Genomic DNA, 19,041 nt, shown 5'->3' on the forward strand with positions numbered 1-19,041 from the left:
AATGAGCTGAAAAATGAATTAACACTGTGAAAATATTTAATGTGCTTATAATATACATCAAAAGCCAGACAACTTCACATTGCTATATAGCTAGACTGTAGCCTAACTCTTAATTTATATGGCCTACTAATAAAAAACAGAGAGACCCATAGGCTCAACATCTTTTTTTTTTTTTTTAAGATTTTATTTATTTTTGACATAGAGAGAGTGTGTACAAGCAGGGGAAGCAGCAAGCAGAGGGAGAGGGAGAAGCAGGCTTCCCGCTGAACAAGGAGCCTGATACAGGATTTGATCCCAGGACCCTGGGACCATGACCTGAGCCGAAGGCAGACGCTTAACCAGCTGAGCCACCCAGGGGCCCCTAGGCTCTACATCTTGATAGTGCTGTTAAGCACTGTCATTATTTCTAACTAGCCCAAGACATGCTCACTTAAGAAATTATTACATCTACAAATGAGTCCTCTACCTCATCAATTCAAATGCTTCTTTATTTTCCTTTAGAGATTAGGTATGTTGGCTATTAAGTCATACTTAGTTTGTTAAAATGAAGAAGCACATAGGAGAATCAACACTCAATGTTGTTATTAAATGTTATGACTCTAAGATTAAGTACCAGTTGACTCAAATGTAATTCTAGCAAGAGCTCTCTTTTTTGATACACTTGATAAGCACTGAAGTCATTAACTTTTTTTTTTTTAAAGATTTTATTTATTTATTTGAGAGAGAGAGAATGAGAGACAGAGAGCATGAGAGGGAGGAGAGTCAGAGGGAGAAGCAGACTCCCTGCCGAGCAGGGAGCCCAGTGTGGGACTCGATCCAGGGACTCCAGGATCATGACCCGAGCCGAAGGCAGTCGCTTAACCGACTGAGCCACCCAGGCGCCCCGAAGTCATTAACTTCTTAAATAAGCCTCCTTCTCTTATATTCCCACCATGGGAGTAAAAACAGAGACTGTCCACTAGATCACTATGTCAGTGCCTGGTGACTGTCCCACAGGCTTGGCCTTTACATTCTATTTCCAATTAGTAATCAAGACCTGTGTATTTTTTTTTTAAATTTAAATTTTAGGTAATTTAGGTAGTTAACATACAGTGCAATATTGGTTTCTGGAGCAGAATTCGTTGTTCATCATTTACATACAACACCCAGTGCTCATAACAAGTACCCTCTTTAACATCCACCACCATATCCTTCTTAACACATCCCTTCCTCTCTTCATCACCACTGCTGTTGCCCTACTTCTAACCTTCTCATCTCCTGCCTTGATTAGTGCAATAATCTCTTTACTGGTCTTCAGGATCCTAATTTTCCCTTTGTCAATCCATCATCTTCTTCAAACCTCAAAGCAGAGGGGCTTGCCAAAATATAAAACTATAATGTCCTTCCTAAAGATAATCTTTTTTTTTTTTTTTAAGATTTTATTTATTTATTTGACAGAGAGAGAGAGACAGCGAAGAGGGAACACAAGCAGGGGGAGTGGGAGAGTGAGAAGCAGGCTTCCCTCGGAGCAGGGAGGCCGATGTGGGGCTCGATCCCAGGACTCCGGGATCATGACCTGAGCCGAAGGCAGACGCTTAACGACTGAGCCACCCAGGCGCCCCTAAAGATTATAATCTTTTAGTGGATCATCACAACAAATTGTAAAAACCTTTGGATGGTATGAAAGCCATCCACATTTTCAATTTATCTTAAAAATGACCTCTCTGGCTCATCTCTGTTGCCTGACCCTCATATTTCCTGTGGTCCAGCCATAATGATTTGCATGGTTTAGTTCAAGTCTACACTTAACTCCTCCAAACTTTTCTGGAAATGCTTTGTTCTGCTGTCCCCTTGCCCAGTTACTGGTTCCACCTGTTTACGTTTCTATTTCTCCCTACAAGGGTGCCAAGTCCTTGAGGGAGGGACCATATCTGTATTTTTAGTATCCTGCAAAATGTCTGGCTCCAACTAAGTGTTCAAATGTTTGTTGAATGAAAAACTACACAGATACAACATTAAAATTACTACACTATTATTCAGGAAACTAAGAACTTATTGAAGCCTGCATATTCTTCATATCTTATATAGAATATACAGTATTAAATAATATTGGTATGAAAGTCCTATTTTTGATCCATGTCCAAGATCAGACTGCTGAAAATTCTTCTGGATATGAATGTTGGCTCTTTTATGTCCCATATTTTAATGAATGTGGCAAGGGGAGGATTTTTTCTGTTCAGTCATGACTCTTGATAGCAAACTTTCACATCCTGAAGATAGGGGAAGAAAATGGGGTTTTCCTAAGACCTGTCACAAATGCTTAATTCTGGCCAAAAGTCTGCTCATGTTTCAGCAGAGTGTCCTTTTTATTTTTTAAAAATCAAATTATAGACCCATTTTCCAAAGTTTCAGAAAATTGGAAATTGGCAGTATTATTTCTTTGGTAATTAGACTCAGGAAAGGGGAGAGAGGAAGGGGAGGGAGGGAGGGGAGGAAGGAACCAAAGAAAGAAAGAAAGGGAGAAACAGAAGAGGAGAAAGGAGGAGAAATAAGGAAAAAATGCAGAGGGGGCAAGAAAGAAAAGAGAAAGCGTGGTGTCCAAAGGCAGGACTATGGAAATACACACGCACCGTACTTGCGTACAGAAATGTATGCTCGTTTTCTCCGTTGCCCATATGCCAGTTTGCATTCCGCTCCTATCAGACGCTGTCAAAAGCCCTCTTAGTATGTAGCCCCAGGCATCAGAACGAGTGTTTCTATCTTCTCCATCTGGTTGAGTAAGGATAGACTGTGATTTGGGGTTGCCACCTGTCCAAATCAAGCCTCTCCAAGGCACCCGTTCTAACGGCTCATTGGAAGAGGCAAGTTCTCAGTGTGGCCTTATCCAAGAGAGCTTCTGACATTATATCTGAGGTGTGGAAGTAGAAAGGACAGCTCAGAAGGAGTCTAAAAGAGCGGTTACAAGAATGTAAGTGGAGGACCAGCATCCACTTTGTTAAATCATCTTTCTTCCCCCCAAAGATGCCACGTTTCCAAATATCACCTTGTCAGAAAATAATGAAGCATCAATGACATCAAGCCTAACAGTACAATTAGAAATGGCAAAAGAAAGCAAAAGGCTTAAATAAAAGGTAAACTAGGGATGCAGATGTGCCCAATTATTTTGAGCATCCCAATAATTAATAAGTTAGTGTTGATTATTTACATACCAAAAAGAGTCTTACATTTACAAAAGTACTTGTCATAAGCTTTTATTATTTATTTATTTTTAAAAGATTTTATTTATTTATTTGACAGAGAGAGACACAGAGAGAGCGGGAACACAAGCAGGGGGAGTGGGAGAGGGAGAAGCAGGCTTCCCGCCGAGCAGGGAGCCCGATGCGGGGCTCGATCCCAGGACTCTGGGATCATGACCTGAGCCGAAGGCAGACGGTTAACAACTGAGCCACCCAGGCTCCCCTGTCATAAGCTTTTAATAGTAAGATTTTAACCGAGAATTTAAACTATGATCCAATTAATAACAATTACTGAGATAATAATCACTGAATAAATGAAGAATAAGCAGATAAAAGAGTTCTGCATTCTTTTTAGGGTAAAAATATGCTGTTGACTCCTGGGCCCATGTAACCCAATTTTATATTGTGCCACCCCCTTCCAATTAGTCAGCATTAAAGGATTACTAGGAAGAATGACTTCCCCCCACTAAAATTCTAAATAGGCATTTCAGAAGAAACTAGCAATTCATGACCAGCAAAACAAACAACACTGACCATAATAAAAACAAGACTTTGCCATAAAATAATCATTCAAGGGACTACAAACTGTAGGGATCTTGCACAATGAAAGCCCACCGGACTAAGATATAAAATTAGTAGGCCACTCTCCATGTTGACAAATGCATATAATGAGGATTCCTACCACTGAAAATATGAACATGGGCTTCAGTAGAAAAGTCAGGAGGACTGCAGCCTAGAACAGACTTATGTAAAAGGAAGAAAATACACACAAACAAACAAAAAAATCCCTGGAGATCTAGGAGTAGCACGCAGCCAAGAATCTGGCACATTACTTAGGCACTCAATACATGTGTGTTTACTGAATAAATACCAACAAAAATCCACTGCCTAAAGGAAACTTTGAAAGTGTGCTCTTTAAGTAGAATAGGAAACTCATTGGGTTTTATTTTCCTTTTACTTAAAACCTTGATATGTAAATTTATATAGTTTGGTAATGTTTAATTTGTACATTTACTAGCATAACAATCTCCTAAAACCACATCCAATTCTTCCTTTCCCCTTGGTACACTTGTTAAAAATTATCTACCTACCTACATACCAAAGGACTGGGAGCCCTGGTATTGTAATGTTTCCTATATTTTGGACAACAACTCCAAATCCAACAAATCCAAGTTTAAAACTATAATTAAAAATGCCACAGTACAGTACATATAATTGAGTTATATTTTTATAAACTATTGCATTATAGTGAGTAGGGTATATATGTCCATATGCCTTACTAGATGATATGCTTTTCAAGGGCCAGAACTGTTTTTAATCCATGTTTCCGCAAGGTGACTGGAATTTGTAAATTTTAGACATTCAGTGCCTGTTTCTTGCAGGATTAATTCAGGAAAAAAAACCAATATCAACATTAACCAAGGCTTAGGGTAAAGATCAAGAAGTCTCACAGTCCTGCAGTTCTCATGCTGTCTTTTATGAGATTAATATAAAAGCCAAAGGGAAAAGTCTATAATTTTATTCCAGGTATGTACAACCTTCTGATTGGGATTACGTTCCAAAATGCTTGTTCTAGACGATGCAAACAGTTGAGAATGGCTGTAATGTGATCAACAGCCCTCAAATGTAGGGTTCTTGATGCTCATGGCCTTTAGGACTTACAGAGGTTTCTGCCAATCTACTGTGAAGGACACACAGGCCTTTTAGAGCAGGTTATTTTCTTGAAGGCATTAAGTTCTACGAAAATATAAAAAGCAGACTAAGAATTTAAAATGTCTACATGTAGTAAAGAATGTAGAGCAACACGGTGGAACTCAACTAAAAAGAAAAAGCTAGGGACTCCTTGTTTTTATATTTACTATACTCTCTGGCAAAACAAATTCTGACATACAATTTTGAATTCGGTCAACTCTGGAAATTGAAATTAAGTAAATTTTTGCATTTTAGTGGTCATCTCATCATTTATAAAAGTGCCTATCTATAAAACTAGGCTGGTACACAGCCCTGCTATAGTCTAGAAGTTACATCCATTCTGCATTGTTCCCAGTAGATTATGTACAGATGTATCTATAAACACCAATTTGTGAATTTCAGATGCACAGCTCATTTAAGTGCTTGAGGTAGAATAACACGCAGGTGTCAGCCCTCCATATTTCAAAGCTTGAAGATTAACCTCATATACAATATGGTGACCTAAGAGTTCTTCATTTGAAAGAAATCTGAAAAATAATCTCTGATACAGCCTAAGTGTGAGAATAACCCAGCGGGATTTCCACTTCTTCATTTCTTAATGAGTTTTTTGATAATGAGAGGTGACTTTGCCAGTCACTCTGGGCTCTATTATGGCTAATTTGACTCCACTTCACTCTCCTTGTTAATTATTAACACTAGCCTTTTTATCCTCATGAGACCACATTCCAATTTTTCTTTTTTCGATTTTTATGAGCCCATCTTTATGAAGGTGAAAGTCTTGGAGAATAGGTTTTCACTTAGTGTAGAGCCTGAACATTTATTATTCGTTTAGGCAGAGACTCTGTGACATTGATTATATAAGCATGGGTGTTCTTCAGGATGGCTTTAATGTGCTAGCAATGTGAAAAGGCTGTTAATTAAAGAAGAAGCACCGTGGTATTTTTCACTTGGGAATCTGTTCCCAAAAGAATGGTCATTTGCCACTTGCTAACATATCCACAGATTAAAAGGTGACTAGCTCCAAGGGTTTGCCTTTCAGCAGTGCTGAAAGAAATGATTTGTGCCATTTGCAGATGGCTTTCATTTGTCAGAAGCGGTCACTTGCCATATCTATTATCGACAAGACAATTGCGGAAGATAGCATGCAAGGGTAGAATCTAGTCGCACAGCATCATTTAACTATCATGCTAATTGCTTCATTATGAAAACATTTATTTTCCCTCAATTTTAATACATCTCTTTCTCAAGACTGTTTCCTTAGATACCATTTAAAGTGATTACCCATTTAATTATCTCTTTAGTTGGGGGGCAGTGGATCAGGGTGGACGGAGGTAGGTTGGAGGGACAAGCAGGAGCTCAGTCTTTTCTGAACAGAAATGAAGGAGCCGGAGTTTGTTTTCATCATCAGTCCCGCTCTGGGAATCAGTGGGTGAGTCTGTGAGGGGCGGGAGATTGGGGACAGTTGCTAAAATTATGGTGCAGCTCGTACTCTTCCCTCGAGGAAACACCACACTTCATCTCCAAGGGTTCTTAAGGCTAAGATTTTCCCTAATCATGCCCAACTCTCAGGAAAGATGCATGCCCCCCGCAGAATTTTCTTCTCCTTAAAATAAAAACTGAATTTGCTGTCTTGAATCTTTTCCCCCACTCATTAGTTTAGTCTCTGGTGTTCTCATCATGGATGTTTCATAACGTACGTGATAGGACAACATATACCATTCTCTGGTTTGTTCTGTACCCTTTAACCAACTCTCTTCCCCTGCCCCCACAACTCAAGGACCTTCTGAGAATTTTCTAAGGTAAAAATAAAACTTCAAGGAATTTCCTATCTTCCTTTAAAGACTGTATTATTCTATAAACGCCCCAGAATCTGCTTTTGTTAGTGCAGACCCAGACTGAACTGGAGACCACCAGGTGAGCACCCTGTCGGTGATCCCCATCAGCAAGATCCTGCCCAGGCACATCGCCTCTTAGGGATTTAGTTTCCTCAGCTGGAAAATGAAGAGCTTTGTCAAAAACCCTGTCCACTTTTCCAAAAGATAAGCACCTATTTTAAAATATCAAAGCATCAAGATTTTAATAAAATAAAGATGGTAAACAACCAGTGGAGACATCTGAATTATTCACTGAAAGACAAAACCCCAAACAACTCAGCTACCAAGTTTTCAAGGCACAAATAAAGCAAAAATTCTAACTAATACCCCCAACTACTTGGAGATGTGTTAGTAATTTTTATTTTGGCAAAGCAAACATAAGCATGCAACACTATCATAAATCACAACCATTTAAAATCTATGTAATTAGTTGTGCAGCACATGCAAGGTAACAGCAAACACTGTTATTTAGCAAAATATTTCCCCTTCCAAGACTGGGCCTTGCAGAGCAGTCTCTTTCTATTACTCCTGGCTAAAGTTGTAACTAATTAGAATTTGGGATATAATGTTAATTGGGTCAATGTGGTAAAAGCTATCATGCCATGGCAGTGATGTAAGGTTCTTTCTTTCTAGGTGGGATTAAAGGGATACAAGTTTTATGTTTTCTTAAAGCTTTCCAAAAGGTCAATATGGGGGCAGCGATAGGTTGACATTTAACATTTGGATTGCATTCAGTAAATCACCATCTGAATATTTCAGGAATTTAATAAAACAAGCACAGAATTATTAACAATGTTCTTCATTATTATCAAGAGTGATATTAATAGCAAAAAAAAAAAAGGTATGTTTTACCAACTATTAAGATGCTCAGTGGTCTTGGCTTTGGATAGTAACTTGTGAGTTTGAGGTGAAAGTCACTATATTCTATTTCAATTCCCCAGACTCTCCTGTACTCCCGATACCAAAAGGAAATTATGGCACTGGGGAACTTTTCTATTTACCTCACTACATAGAGGAGCTGTTTTTCTCTGAAATAATTGATGTTTTCTCAAATCTGTTAATCACTGCAAAATCAAAGCCAAGATCTAGACTTACCCAAAAACTGACATTGCTCAAAAGAGATCAGTAATAAATGCTTCCATGTTTTAACTGAATCATGTGTGACAAAACAACATACAACTATACGTTATGCATTTAATAGAAGCTGATGTTATAGAAATGGCTTAAAACAGGAAAGGGAGTATGCAACTCTTTTGAATTAAATATTTGCAAGTCTAGATAAAAATTAAATTTCTGCTATTCTCATTTTAGTGTTTTTTTTCCCCCCACAGTTCCACAGAAGGTGGTTTATTGCTTTTAGAACAAAATAAAATGATTTCAGAACTTTTGTTAGTGAAGAAAAACTGTCAGAACTTGAAAACTTTTCTAAACGTTGTTTTGTCAGTCAATGGAAGCAGGCACTTCAACACAGAAAACTTCCGGCTTGCAGCTGCATGGAGCGCCCACTATCCGGCTTGATATAGCTAGGGGCTGAGAAGCAGGGCTTGGCTCACAGCCCCTGTCGCTGTCTTGAGCATCAGGGCTGACCTCCTTTTTTTTTTTTTTTTAAGATTTTATTTATTTATTTGACAGAGAGAGACACAGTGAGAGTGGGAACACAAGCAGGGGGAGTGGCAGAGGGAGAAGCAGGCTTCCCGCCGAGCAGGGAGCCCGAGGTGGGGCTCGATTCCAGGACCCCGGGATCTGACCTGAGCCGAAGGCAGACGCCTAACGACTGAGCCACCAGGGCTGACCTCCTTGCCCCGGCTCATGCGGAGCTCCTTCTCCAGCACCCGCTCCGGGCTCTTCCTCACCACCCCACCCCTCGCAATCCTGTGCAGAACCGCATTTAGGAGTGTTTGTTAGGCGTTGTCTATGGGGGATGCAGGAGGTCAGGCTACTGCTGGGGCAGTGCAGGCCAGCATCAGCTCATGGGAGCCTGGCACTATCCAAGGAGAGCCAGAGATCCCATGCCCAGTGCTACCACTTCACACCCTAGTCCGGCTGTGGGCTCAGCAGGCTTGCTATAGACCAAGTGGGGGCTCCCAGCAACTACAGATGTCTGAGGCAGGAAAACAAAGCTGCCAGTTCATGGCAGCCCCGACAATGATCCCTGGGGGCTGATCTTGGCCTCCAACCCTGGCTAAGGAGAAAAGGGGGCTCACTCCAACTCCCTCCCCCCGCCCCATGCATAGCCCCATGAGAGAGAAGCCCTGCATTTTAGCGTTCTTGTTGATATAACTCTCATAAATTTACACTTGCAATGCAAGAGCTCTTCTTAAAAATAAATATTAAAGGATGCTAATTCATTGGAGTTGCAGTAGAGGTCCCCCCCCATCCAAATTTCTAAGAAGTCTACACTTGTTTTCTCCATAAATAAATTCTGATTTGTTGAATAAGTTAAATGATTCATCATCTTTACTGTTTGACTGTGAACATTAATAAATGCCCTATCTTTGCATAAACTCCCAAATAAATCTAAATATGGTCAATTATTGAGTTTTCATGCAAATGAAGAAAGCAGTTAAAAATAAGCCTATGCTTATTTCCTTTCAGCTAGGGACTTAATGCATAGTATATGTATTTATTTTTGGTCCAGGTTTATTATCTTAAGATAATATTAAACCTGAGTTGTAATTTCTTAGCAGAAAACAAATGATGCTAAAAGACTGGGGAAAGGAGAAGGTCATTTAAAGTCTTCTAGCTGGCAGGAGGGAATCAAAGTACAGCTTAAAAGCTGGCTGGTCATCGTTTGCAGAATGCATGATTCACATACAGATAATTCAGTGTGGGGTTAGCAACTTCTGAGAGTAGACACTGGTTCAATCTGAAGTAGGAAATGGAGCTTAGTTCTTTGGCTTTCTAATAGGATCATTGGAAATGAAACTGGATAGGAGATGAAATTGATTCAAAGAGTCAAGACTGAAATTTTCACAGACTAATATTTATTTTGTATCTACTATACGTGAGCTACTATGGTATTAATTCTCACCACCAATGACACTGTAGGTACTATTACTTTCCTTCCTTTATAGATGAAGAACCTAAGGTCCACAGAGGTTGAGCTATTGCCAAAGGTCAAGTTGCAAGTGGCAGAGACAGATGTGAATTTGTCTGGCATCAAAGTTCATGTTATTAATTACTAAAAATGGTGCCTCTCTTACTATGACAGAGGTTCTTAACCTGCTGTCCTAAATCTGCTGTCCATGGGGAGGTTCTAATACTACACTACACAAAATTTCGTATTAGTGTGGATTCCCCCCCACCCCCCAGTAAAACAGTAGTTTTATCAGAGATTCAAAGGGATGAACAGCCAAAGAAAGGTAAGAAGCAATGGAGTGATGAACAAAGCCAAAAGAAGTAATTTTTTAAAAAGCAAAGACAAACGTAAAGACATGGGTTTAAGTTTAAACCTACAAGCATACCGTAGCAGTGCCTGGGAAGAGAGCAGTAAAAAGCTCTGGCGTTTTAAAATATGGCAAGTTTGAAACGTATCACAGGGGGACTGAGTTCCTTGGGCGAGTTGGAGCAGTACGAGCTGAAGACAGGGCAGGGGAAGGGCACCTCCCCCGGGGATCTGGGTTACTCGGGTCACACTGTGAGCACTGTGTTCTTCACAGCACCACACTCCAGGGCAATCCTGAGAAATGGAGTGAGGTCTGGGCAGGGGAAGGTGACGAGCAGGGTAGTGGGCACAGAAGCCCTACCACGTGAGAAAGAACTGCATGACCTGTCAGCAAGGGCTCGGAGCAGAACACACACAACAGTAGAAGCCTGTTCCATCCATCGAGCACAACAAGTCAGAACCAGAGGGTAGGATGAGGCAGAGGGCACCTTGGTCTATAATGGGAAGAACTGTCTAGAATACGTAACTGGTGACGCAATGACCACTGCAAGTGTTAAAGCAAAGGATGTCAGCAGTAACCAAAGCTGGGTTGGTTGAAGGGAAACTTCAGAAAGAGTCATCACAGGAATCTGTATGTTAAGAAATGTCCCTATAAAGTCCTGATGTAAAACGAGGTTTGTTCTGGCCGCTAGAAGACCATGCATCGGAAAATTTGTAAATGTTATTATTGCATTGGAAGGAAATGTCTCAGGAGAGGACCTTCACATTCTCTTAAATTTCTCAACACTGAGAGAAAAACCCATACTGCACAGCAACATTACACCATCATCTATGGAAGTGAATCCCTCTCAGGCAAACAATAGTATCAGGATGCATAATAAAAATAGAAAATAGAAACCTTAACAAAGCATGGATTCCCAGACTAATGACACATTTCTAAGATGTCTTTCAGAGACCTAGGTATTCTCCAGTGCTTCAGAAATGCTAACCTTTGAAGATTTTCTGATTCACAAGGTGCAAAGAGAAAGATGCGTATGTCAGCAGGAGAGGAGAAATAACAGGAACTTCCGGGGCCGGTGGAGCAAAGTGGGCAGGTTACTGCTTTTCCCCAGAACCCGGCCTGAAAAAGTCAGGGACACTGAGCAAATACTATTGTTATCTATGTCAGTCTTGCTGAGTTAGTGCGAGAGCTCTGTAAATACACATTCACACACACAACACTCTCTTCGTCCTCCCCGTTTCATATACTAAAGAAAACGCAAGTGCTTACTGTCATTTCTGAGGAAATTATTGAGCAGTTGGAAAAGAGGAAAACTATCCCAGGAGTCTTGTGGTTGGGCCTCCAGTGCAGTATCCATATCTACTGTGAATAAAGCCCAGAATTTCTCTGCATGCTCTGCCAATAAATCAGGCCACCAGGCAAATGCCTGTAAAAGGATAAAGAAACAATGCAAAATTAGATTACTTCTTAGAAACACACACAAATATTGTGCCACCTGAAAACGTCACTGAAAATGAAATTGTAGAATGTTGTAGAATAGGATACCACATTTTAAAATATTTCTACTCACAGAAAAAAGAGATATTAGAAATACATAAAATATCATAGTAGTTATGCTTAAAATTATGAGATACTAAATTTTTTCTTGTTTTATGTATTTTTCGTCTGTTCTAAATTGAACATGTATTTTTAACGTAAAACAATAAATGTCATTTTGCATTTTAATTCTATTTTAGATTTCATATTTCATTTAGTGCCAAATTTGCTTACTTAAAATTTGTGTATAAAATTTCTTCTCACATTCAAAAAAATATTACTTTTTATTTGTAGTACTTTTTAAAATAAATCTAAGGTCTAAAGCTCAAATACACTTCCATAGTGTAGGGATAGAGAGGGATTTCCAGACCCTCCAATGTAAATTAGGTACTCTGGTAGGTAGGTAGTCTTATCAAGTCTTAACACAGTCTCTCTGATGCTCAGCATTTTAATTTCACAAGTCTTGGTATTGCAAATATGACTACATATGTGAATATTTTAATTTCTGCCTCTTAAATTTAGGCTGTAAACACTACAAAGACAAGTCTGTATATGTTGTTTATTACTTTATACTCAGCTAGGTATTTTCTAATTCCTTTTAGGTAATGGCAGTAATCGCCTTAAAAAAAATGTTTAGATGAATGAAAATAATATTTACTTTTTAGAAAGTTCTTGAAAACAATGTGGTCTGATGGTGGATCAGAGCTCCAACACAACGTGCCCGTGGAACTTAGCAGCAGGCCCAACTTCCTGTGGTCCCTGCCAGCCAGCTGGCCCATAAACCCTATCAACTACAAAACTGCCAAATTGTTCCCTAAACTGCTAAGTAGATAAGCATGACTGTAATGAATGAGTTTGAGTTTTGTAAAGAAAAATCAAATCCAAATCAGATAACTCATACTGAAATATAAAGTTTTAAGTGTCTTTTTCCCTCAGATCTATTTGATTTATATAAAGGAGCAAACTATAATATAGGAAATTGTATGATTTTAAATGTGGCATACATTTTAAAAGTTGGTCCAATTAATTAAAAAGACCTTTAACAGAGACTCAAGTTTCCTAAGAAATCCATATTTAGATAAATAGGAGAAGACATTTACAGTCAGCCAGAGCCTTTGCTGGGACTAATGTCAACAAAAAATTTAATATGGCAGTCTTGTATTTTAAGCTTGAGCTTTTGGGGATACATTCTCAGGTCTTCTTTAATGTGCAAACTGCAAATAGAACTGCCATTATATGGTAATGGGAGTTAAAGAATGTAGAGTTCTCGTGTAAAGATTAGAACATACTTTTCTCTTAGTCCTTCAAGGACAGACTTTCAAAATGTTTGATTCTACTAATTCCATCCTACAGTGAAGAGACTGATTACTCTTCACTTTATAATGTGGCTGGGCTATGTGAAATCGGGTATCAACTGATCAAGATGTGAATTTCAGTTACGGATGAAAACTGTCTCAATTCAACCTTTATTACCCTCCTCGTGAGTATGCAGGGTGTTAACAAAAGCTTTTGTTTTTAATCATAAAAGGGAAAAGTATTAATAAGGACTATTATCAGAAAAATTTGTAATGGATACACAATACTGAAGAAGTAAATTCTCATATGAATAACATAATGTGTGTGTGGGGGGGTAATAAAAGTGTAGTGTTTTTGTATGTGATTAAATTTAAGTTGTTACCACTTTAAAATAGTGTTAAAAGGTCTGGAGTCCAGTTAAAAGGTAAATCCTTGCCTAAGAATAGTTACTTTAAGTGTAAATGTAAATTAAACTCCCCAATCAAGAGACACAGGCTGAATAAATGAATAAAACAACAAGATCCAACTATATGCTTATGAGAGACTTTAGATTTAAGGACACACATAGGCTGAAAATGAAGGAATGGTAAAAGATATTCCATACAAATGGTAACCAAAAGAGGGCAGGGGTGTTTATACTTACATCAAACAAAACAGACTTTAAGTAAAAAACTGCCACAAGAGAAAAAGCAGGTCACTACATAATGATAAAGGGTCAATTTTCCAGCAAGATAAAACAATTATAAATATATATGCACACCACCTCATAGCACCTAAATATATAAAATAAACATTGACAGATCTGAAAGGAGAAATAGAAAGCAATACAATTACAATTACAAGAGAAGAATTCAATAGTACACTTTCAATAATGAACAGATCTCATCTGGATGGAAAATTAATAAGGAAACAGCAGACTTGAATAACACTATAGACCAAATGGATCTAACTGATAGATATAGAACATTCCACCCGGCAGCCGCAGACTGCAAATTCTTCTCAAGCACACACAGAACAATACCCAGGATTGATCACATGCTAAGTCACAAAAAACTTAACTTTTGAAATCATCCCAAGTGTCTTTTCCAATAGCAGTGGAATGAGATTAGAAATCAGTAACAAAAGGAAAACAGAAAAATTCACAAATACATGGAGATAAACAAGACACTCTTAAAAGACCATTGGATGAAAGAAGAAACTTAAGGGAAACAGAAAATATCTTGAGACAAACAAAAATGAAAGCACAATGTATCAAAATTTATGGGATGCAGTAAAAGCAGGACTAAGAAGGAAGTTTATAGCAATAAACACCTATATTAAAAAAGAAGAAAGATCTTAAACTACCACGTCATGTCACACCTCAAGAAACTAGAAAAAGAACAAACTTAGTCTGAAGTTAGGAAAAGAAAGAAAATAAGATTAGAGCTTAAATAAATGAAACAGAGACTATAAAATAGAAGAGATCAATGAAACTAAGAATTAAGTTTCTTAAAAATAAACAATATCAAAAAAACTTCTGACTAAAAAAAGACAGAAAATGCAAATAAATAAAATCATAAATGAAAGTGAGGACATCACAACCAATGCCACAGGAATAAAAAAGGGACCATTACCCATTGATTTCTTGAATATGACACAAAAAGTACAGACAACAAAAGCAAAAATACATCAAAAGGACTACATCAAACTAAAAAGCTTCTGCATGGCAAAGGAAACCATCAACAAAATGAAAAGGCAACTTATGGAATGGGAGAAAATATTTGCAAAAAGTTTATTTAATAAAGGGTTAATATCCAAACTGTATAAAAAACTCCTACAACTCAATAGCATGAGAACCCCAAATAACCTGAATAAAAGATGGGCAAAGACCTGAATGGACATTTCTCTGAAGAAGCCTAACGAATGGCCAACAGCTATATGCAAAAGGTCCTCAACATTATTAATCATAATTTGATTTTCAAATGCAAATCAAAACCACAATGAGCTATCATCTCACACCTAATTAGGATGGCTATTATAAAAAAAAAAACAACCCAAAAGGTAAGTTTTATTGAAGATGTAGAGAAAAGAGAAGTCTTGTATACTGTTGGTGAGAATGTAAATTGCTACAACCACTATGATAAACAGTATGGAGGTTTCTCAAAAAATTAAAAACAGAAGTATCATATGATCCAGCAATCCCACTTCTGAGTTTACATCTGAAGGAGTTGAAATCAGAACCCTAGAGAGATATCTGCATTGCCACGTTTACTGCAGCATTATTCACAATAACTAAGACATGGAAGCAACCTAAATATCCATCAACAGATGAATGGATAAAGAAAATATGACACTTATATATAATGGAATATTTTTCAGCCTTTAAAAAAGAAGGAAATCATGCCATTTGCAACAACATGGTTAAGCCTAGAGGATGTTATGCTGAGTGAAATACTCCAGACACAAAAGGACAAACACTACATGACCTCACTTAAATGAGGAATCTAAAACAGTCAAATCCCTAAGAGCAGAGGATAGAATGGTGGTTTCAGAGGGTTGAATGCCTGGGGGGAGTGTGAAACATGGAGGTATTAGTGAAAGAGTACAAAGATTTGGTTATACAAGACAAGTCTTAGAGATCTCCTCTACAGTATAGGGCCTATAGTTAACTGCATTTTGCTTAGAGGCTACATCTTGTATTAAGTGCTCTTATCACACCCACATAAAAAAGTAACATGGATTTCTCTGACTATTCCATCTCAGTTTTGTTTTAATTTGCATTTCTCTAATTATGAATGAGTTTGAACACATTTTTCGTATGTATAAGGGCTCTATACTGTTTTTAGTGAATTATTTTTCAGGTCTTTTCCCCCCTTAACATTTTTTTAAATTATTATTAAGTAAACTCTACACCCAACATGGTTTTGAACTCATGACCCCAAGATCAAGAGCCACATGCTCTACGGACTGAGCCAGTTAGGCGCCCCCTTTCTCCCCTTTTAAAATTTATCTTTTGCTGGTGTTAAAACTTTTTAACCAAATAACTACAAAACATTCACATTTCTGTGATATAGAAATTTATATTATTCTTCCAATCAAAATTAATCACTTAAAAAAGGATTCATCATACTATAGCCAGAGAAGTCAACATTTACTTTCAAGAACTTTCTAAGAGATACATGGTTGTAAAACTTCATTTAATTTCTTCAAATGTAAATTACACTAAAACCACACAACAGTCAAACCACAAAACAAAATGGATTATAAAATATCAGCACATTGGGTATTTTTTTTTAAGATTTTATTTATTTATTTGAGAGAAGAGAGCTCAAGTGGGGGGAGGGGCAGAGGGAGAAACCCTGCTGGGAGCTCGGAGCCTGATGTGGCGCCAGACACGGGGCTGGACACGGGGCTGGATGCGAGGCTCCATCCCAGGACCATGACCTGAGCCAAAGTCAGACGCTTAACCAACTGAGCCATTTCGTCACCTCATCAGATTGGGTATTTTCTTAAAAACTTGTATCACAAGAATAATGTTCAATATATTAATAAAAAACATCACCATGTGATGAATTAATGGATGGCAATATAAGAAAATGTTGCCTATAGAAAGAATACAAACAGACTTTAGATTTAGGGACATTTAATGTTTAGGACTTTGAGAATGCTCAATGTTTAGGACTTCAATTTTGCTGCTACAAATATATAAATGTGAAAAACTACTGGAAATGGTATGCACTATGTCATGAGCTATTGCTCTTTCAAAATACTATCTTTGAATCCTTTTTAACTATCTACTAAAATGGGTGTATGACAAGTAATATAAAAGTAAACAAATAAAACAGTGTAATTTCATTACATAAGTCTTGCTCTTATCTTTTAGAGCTGCAGCGGTGACTGACCTGACATACTAGGTCAAGCAGGAGAGAAACCCTAGTAAAAATGTGGCACGGGGCACCTGGGTAGCTCAGGCAGTAAGCATCTGACTCTTGATTTCGGCTCAGGTCATGATTGCAGGGTCGTAAGGCTGAGCCCCATGTTGGACTCCATGCTGAGCATGGAGCCTGCTTAAGATTCTCTCTCTCATTCTCCCTCTGCCCCTCCCTGCTCATGCTGTGTCTCTCTTAAAAAAAAAAAAAAAAGAAATGCATTACTGCCAAGTAAGACAGTTTCAAAAGTCTCACTTGTAGCTCATAACCAATGCTTTTTCAAAAGATTAAATTTAGGAAAATAGGGGCACCTGGCTGGCTCAGTTGGTTAGGCTACTGCCTTCGGCTCAGGTCATGATCCTGGAGTCCCAGGCTCGAGTCCTGCATTGGGCTCCCCGCTCAGTGGGGAGTCTGCTTCTCCCTCAGACCCTCTCCCCTCTCATGCTCTCTCTCTCAAATAAATAAATAAAATCTAATAAATAAATATAAAATAAAATAAAGAAAATAACAATCATGTTAGGTCAGGATTGTTTCAAGACTCGGAAAAATTTCCATAGCTCTTTTTAAGTGAACTTGGAAGATAAAGCCACAGTGGGGAATGAAATAAAATGGAAGAGAATTTTCTTAAAAAAAAAAAAAAAAAAGTAGTTTCAGGATGGCAAGAGTTTGCCATCAACTCAAAATTGTCATTATGCTTTACAGAAGTATATATATCTGTGTGTCAAATTTGTATTCCTGATGAATACAAGCCAATCTGTGATGAATGCTTATTGTTCTCCTAAAGATGACTAGAGAGAGCTTTGAGCAATCACAGTCTTTGAAAAGAAAAAGCAAGGGTCACAGGCTGTTACCTTGAGAACACAGGGTGGATTCTACACCTATCCCCTCATCTTGTTTGCCATCCTGCTGGGTGGCAATCATCTCACCCTGGACCCTGTGAGTAAGAGGAGAGGCTGTATAATGTCCTCCCTTGAGGACCACTTCATGGAGATGGTAGAGGCTCCAGAGCATCAGGGTCTCCACCAGAAACGCAGCCATCTGCAGGGCACCCATCAAGTCATGATTATCTGGGTTAAAGTTATCCTGGCCCTAATGCTAAGCCACTAACTAGTGTAAATGAGATGGCAGAGGCAGAAGGCAATGTTTAATTTGATTCAGAGGAAAATACAAAACAAAACTTGATTATAATCCTTTAGCCAAACCACTTCTACCAAAGTTCTAACAATAAAAAAAAATCTCATACAGTGACAACAATATATGTGGCAAGGTGACAATACTTTGAAAGCTGCGTTTGTTTTCTGAATGTCATTGGAAACAGTGGCAGCTAAGAAGGCACCCTGAAACTGGAAGTGAGTACTGAGCTTCTGCACTTAGTGGGGAGACTTGAGTGCTCCTGGGCAAATCAGTTCCCTGGGTGGATTTCCATTTCCTCATCTGCAAACTGGCAATAATAATAATACTTGTCCTAACCTCCCCTCGGGTTGCTGTGAAAATTCAATGCGTATGAAAATCTCTTGATCTACAAAAGTAAAAAAAAAAAAAACAAAAACTAAAACTAATCATTATCAGTAATTACAGAAATGAGCTGAAATCCATACAGATCTTATAATGTGAGTTTAGATGTTTTGCATGCCAAGTATTATTCTAAAGGCTTTTTATATGTTATATTATTTAACCCCCCAAACAACCCATCCAGAAAGGTAGATGCTATAATTATCCTTATTTTCTATGATAGCAAACTCAGAGAGATTAAATGACTTGCCCAAAGTCAAAGAGTTGGCAGGTGACAGAACAATAATTTGAATCCAGGTCAGTTGGAGGTCAGAGATCAAGCTCTTACACATGTAGACTCTTAATTAACTATATATAGCACATCACCTGTCCATCTATCTGTATATAATGTTTTGCAGATCAGACCACTGTTAATGTTCTGATTTTTTTCTTGCAAGAGCACCTATTAATATCTTATTTCTTTATATCTTTTCTAATTTCTTTGAGGGAAGAGGCTTTTCATTACTTTTACCCTCACCATATAGTTAAAATTTATAATTTACAACAACAAAAAAGAGGATGGCTGCATAAATGAGCAAAAACAGTGAATCTGAGTTTGGGATGCTGTATGTGCTCATTTTTT

The 19,041-nt window shown here is 38.1% G+C and overlaps 1 protein-coding gene and 1 non-coding gene across 12 annotated transcripts in view; both read right to left on the minus strand.

Moving 5' to 3' along the window:
- Positions 1–19,041, minus strand: part of CADPS2 (calcium dependent secretion activator 2) — a 516,958-nt gene that overhangs the window by 65,795 nt on the left and 432,122 nt on the right. For all 11 annotated transcript variants that reach the window (XR_004682085.1, XM_035021019.1, XM_035021016.1 and 8 more), the window contains one exon: positions 11,437–11,593. Coding sequence is in view for 10 of the 11 variants with exons in the window: in XM_035021019.1 (XP_034876910.1) it covers positions 11,437–11,593 (157 nt within the window). In the remaining variant the exon portion in view is untranslated. The remainder of the gene's footprint in view (positions 1–11,436; positions 11,594–19,041) is intronic.
- Positions 8,877–9,033, minus strand: LOC118021434. Its single transcript, XR_004682177.1, has one exon.

This window comes from Mirounga leonina, unplaced genomic scaffold (assembly GCF_011800145.1).
Source record: "Mirounga leonina isolate KUSES-001 unplaced genomic scaffold, KU_Mleo_1.0 Mir_174, whole genome shotgun sequence".
NCBI classification, from domain to species: Eukaryota; Metazoa; Chordata; class Mammalia; order Carnivora; family Phocidae; genus Mirounga; species Mirounga leonina.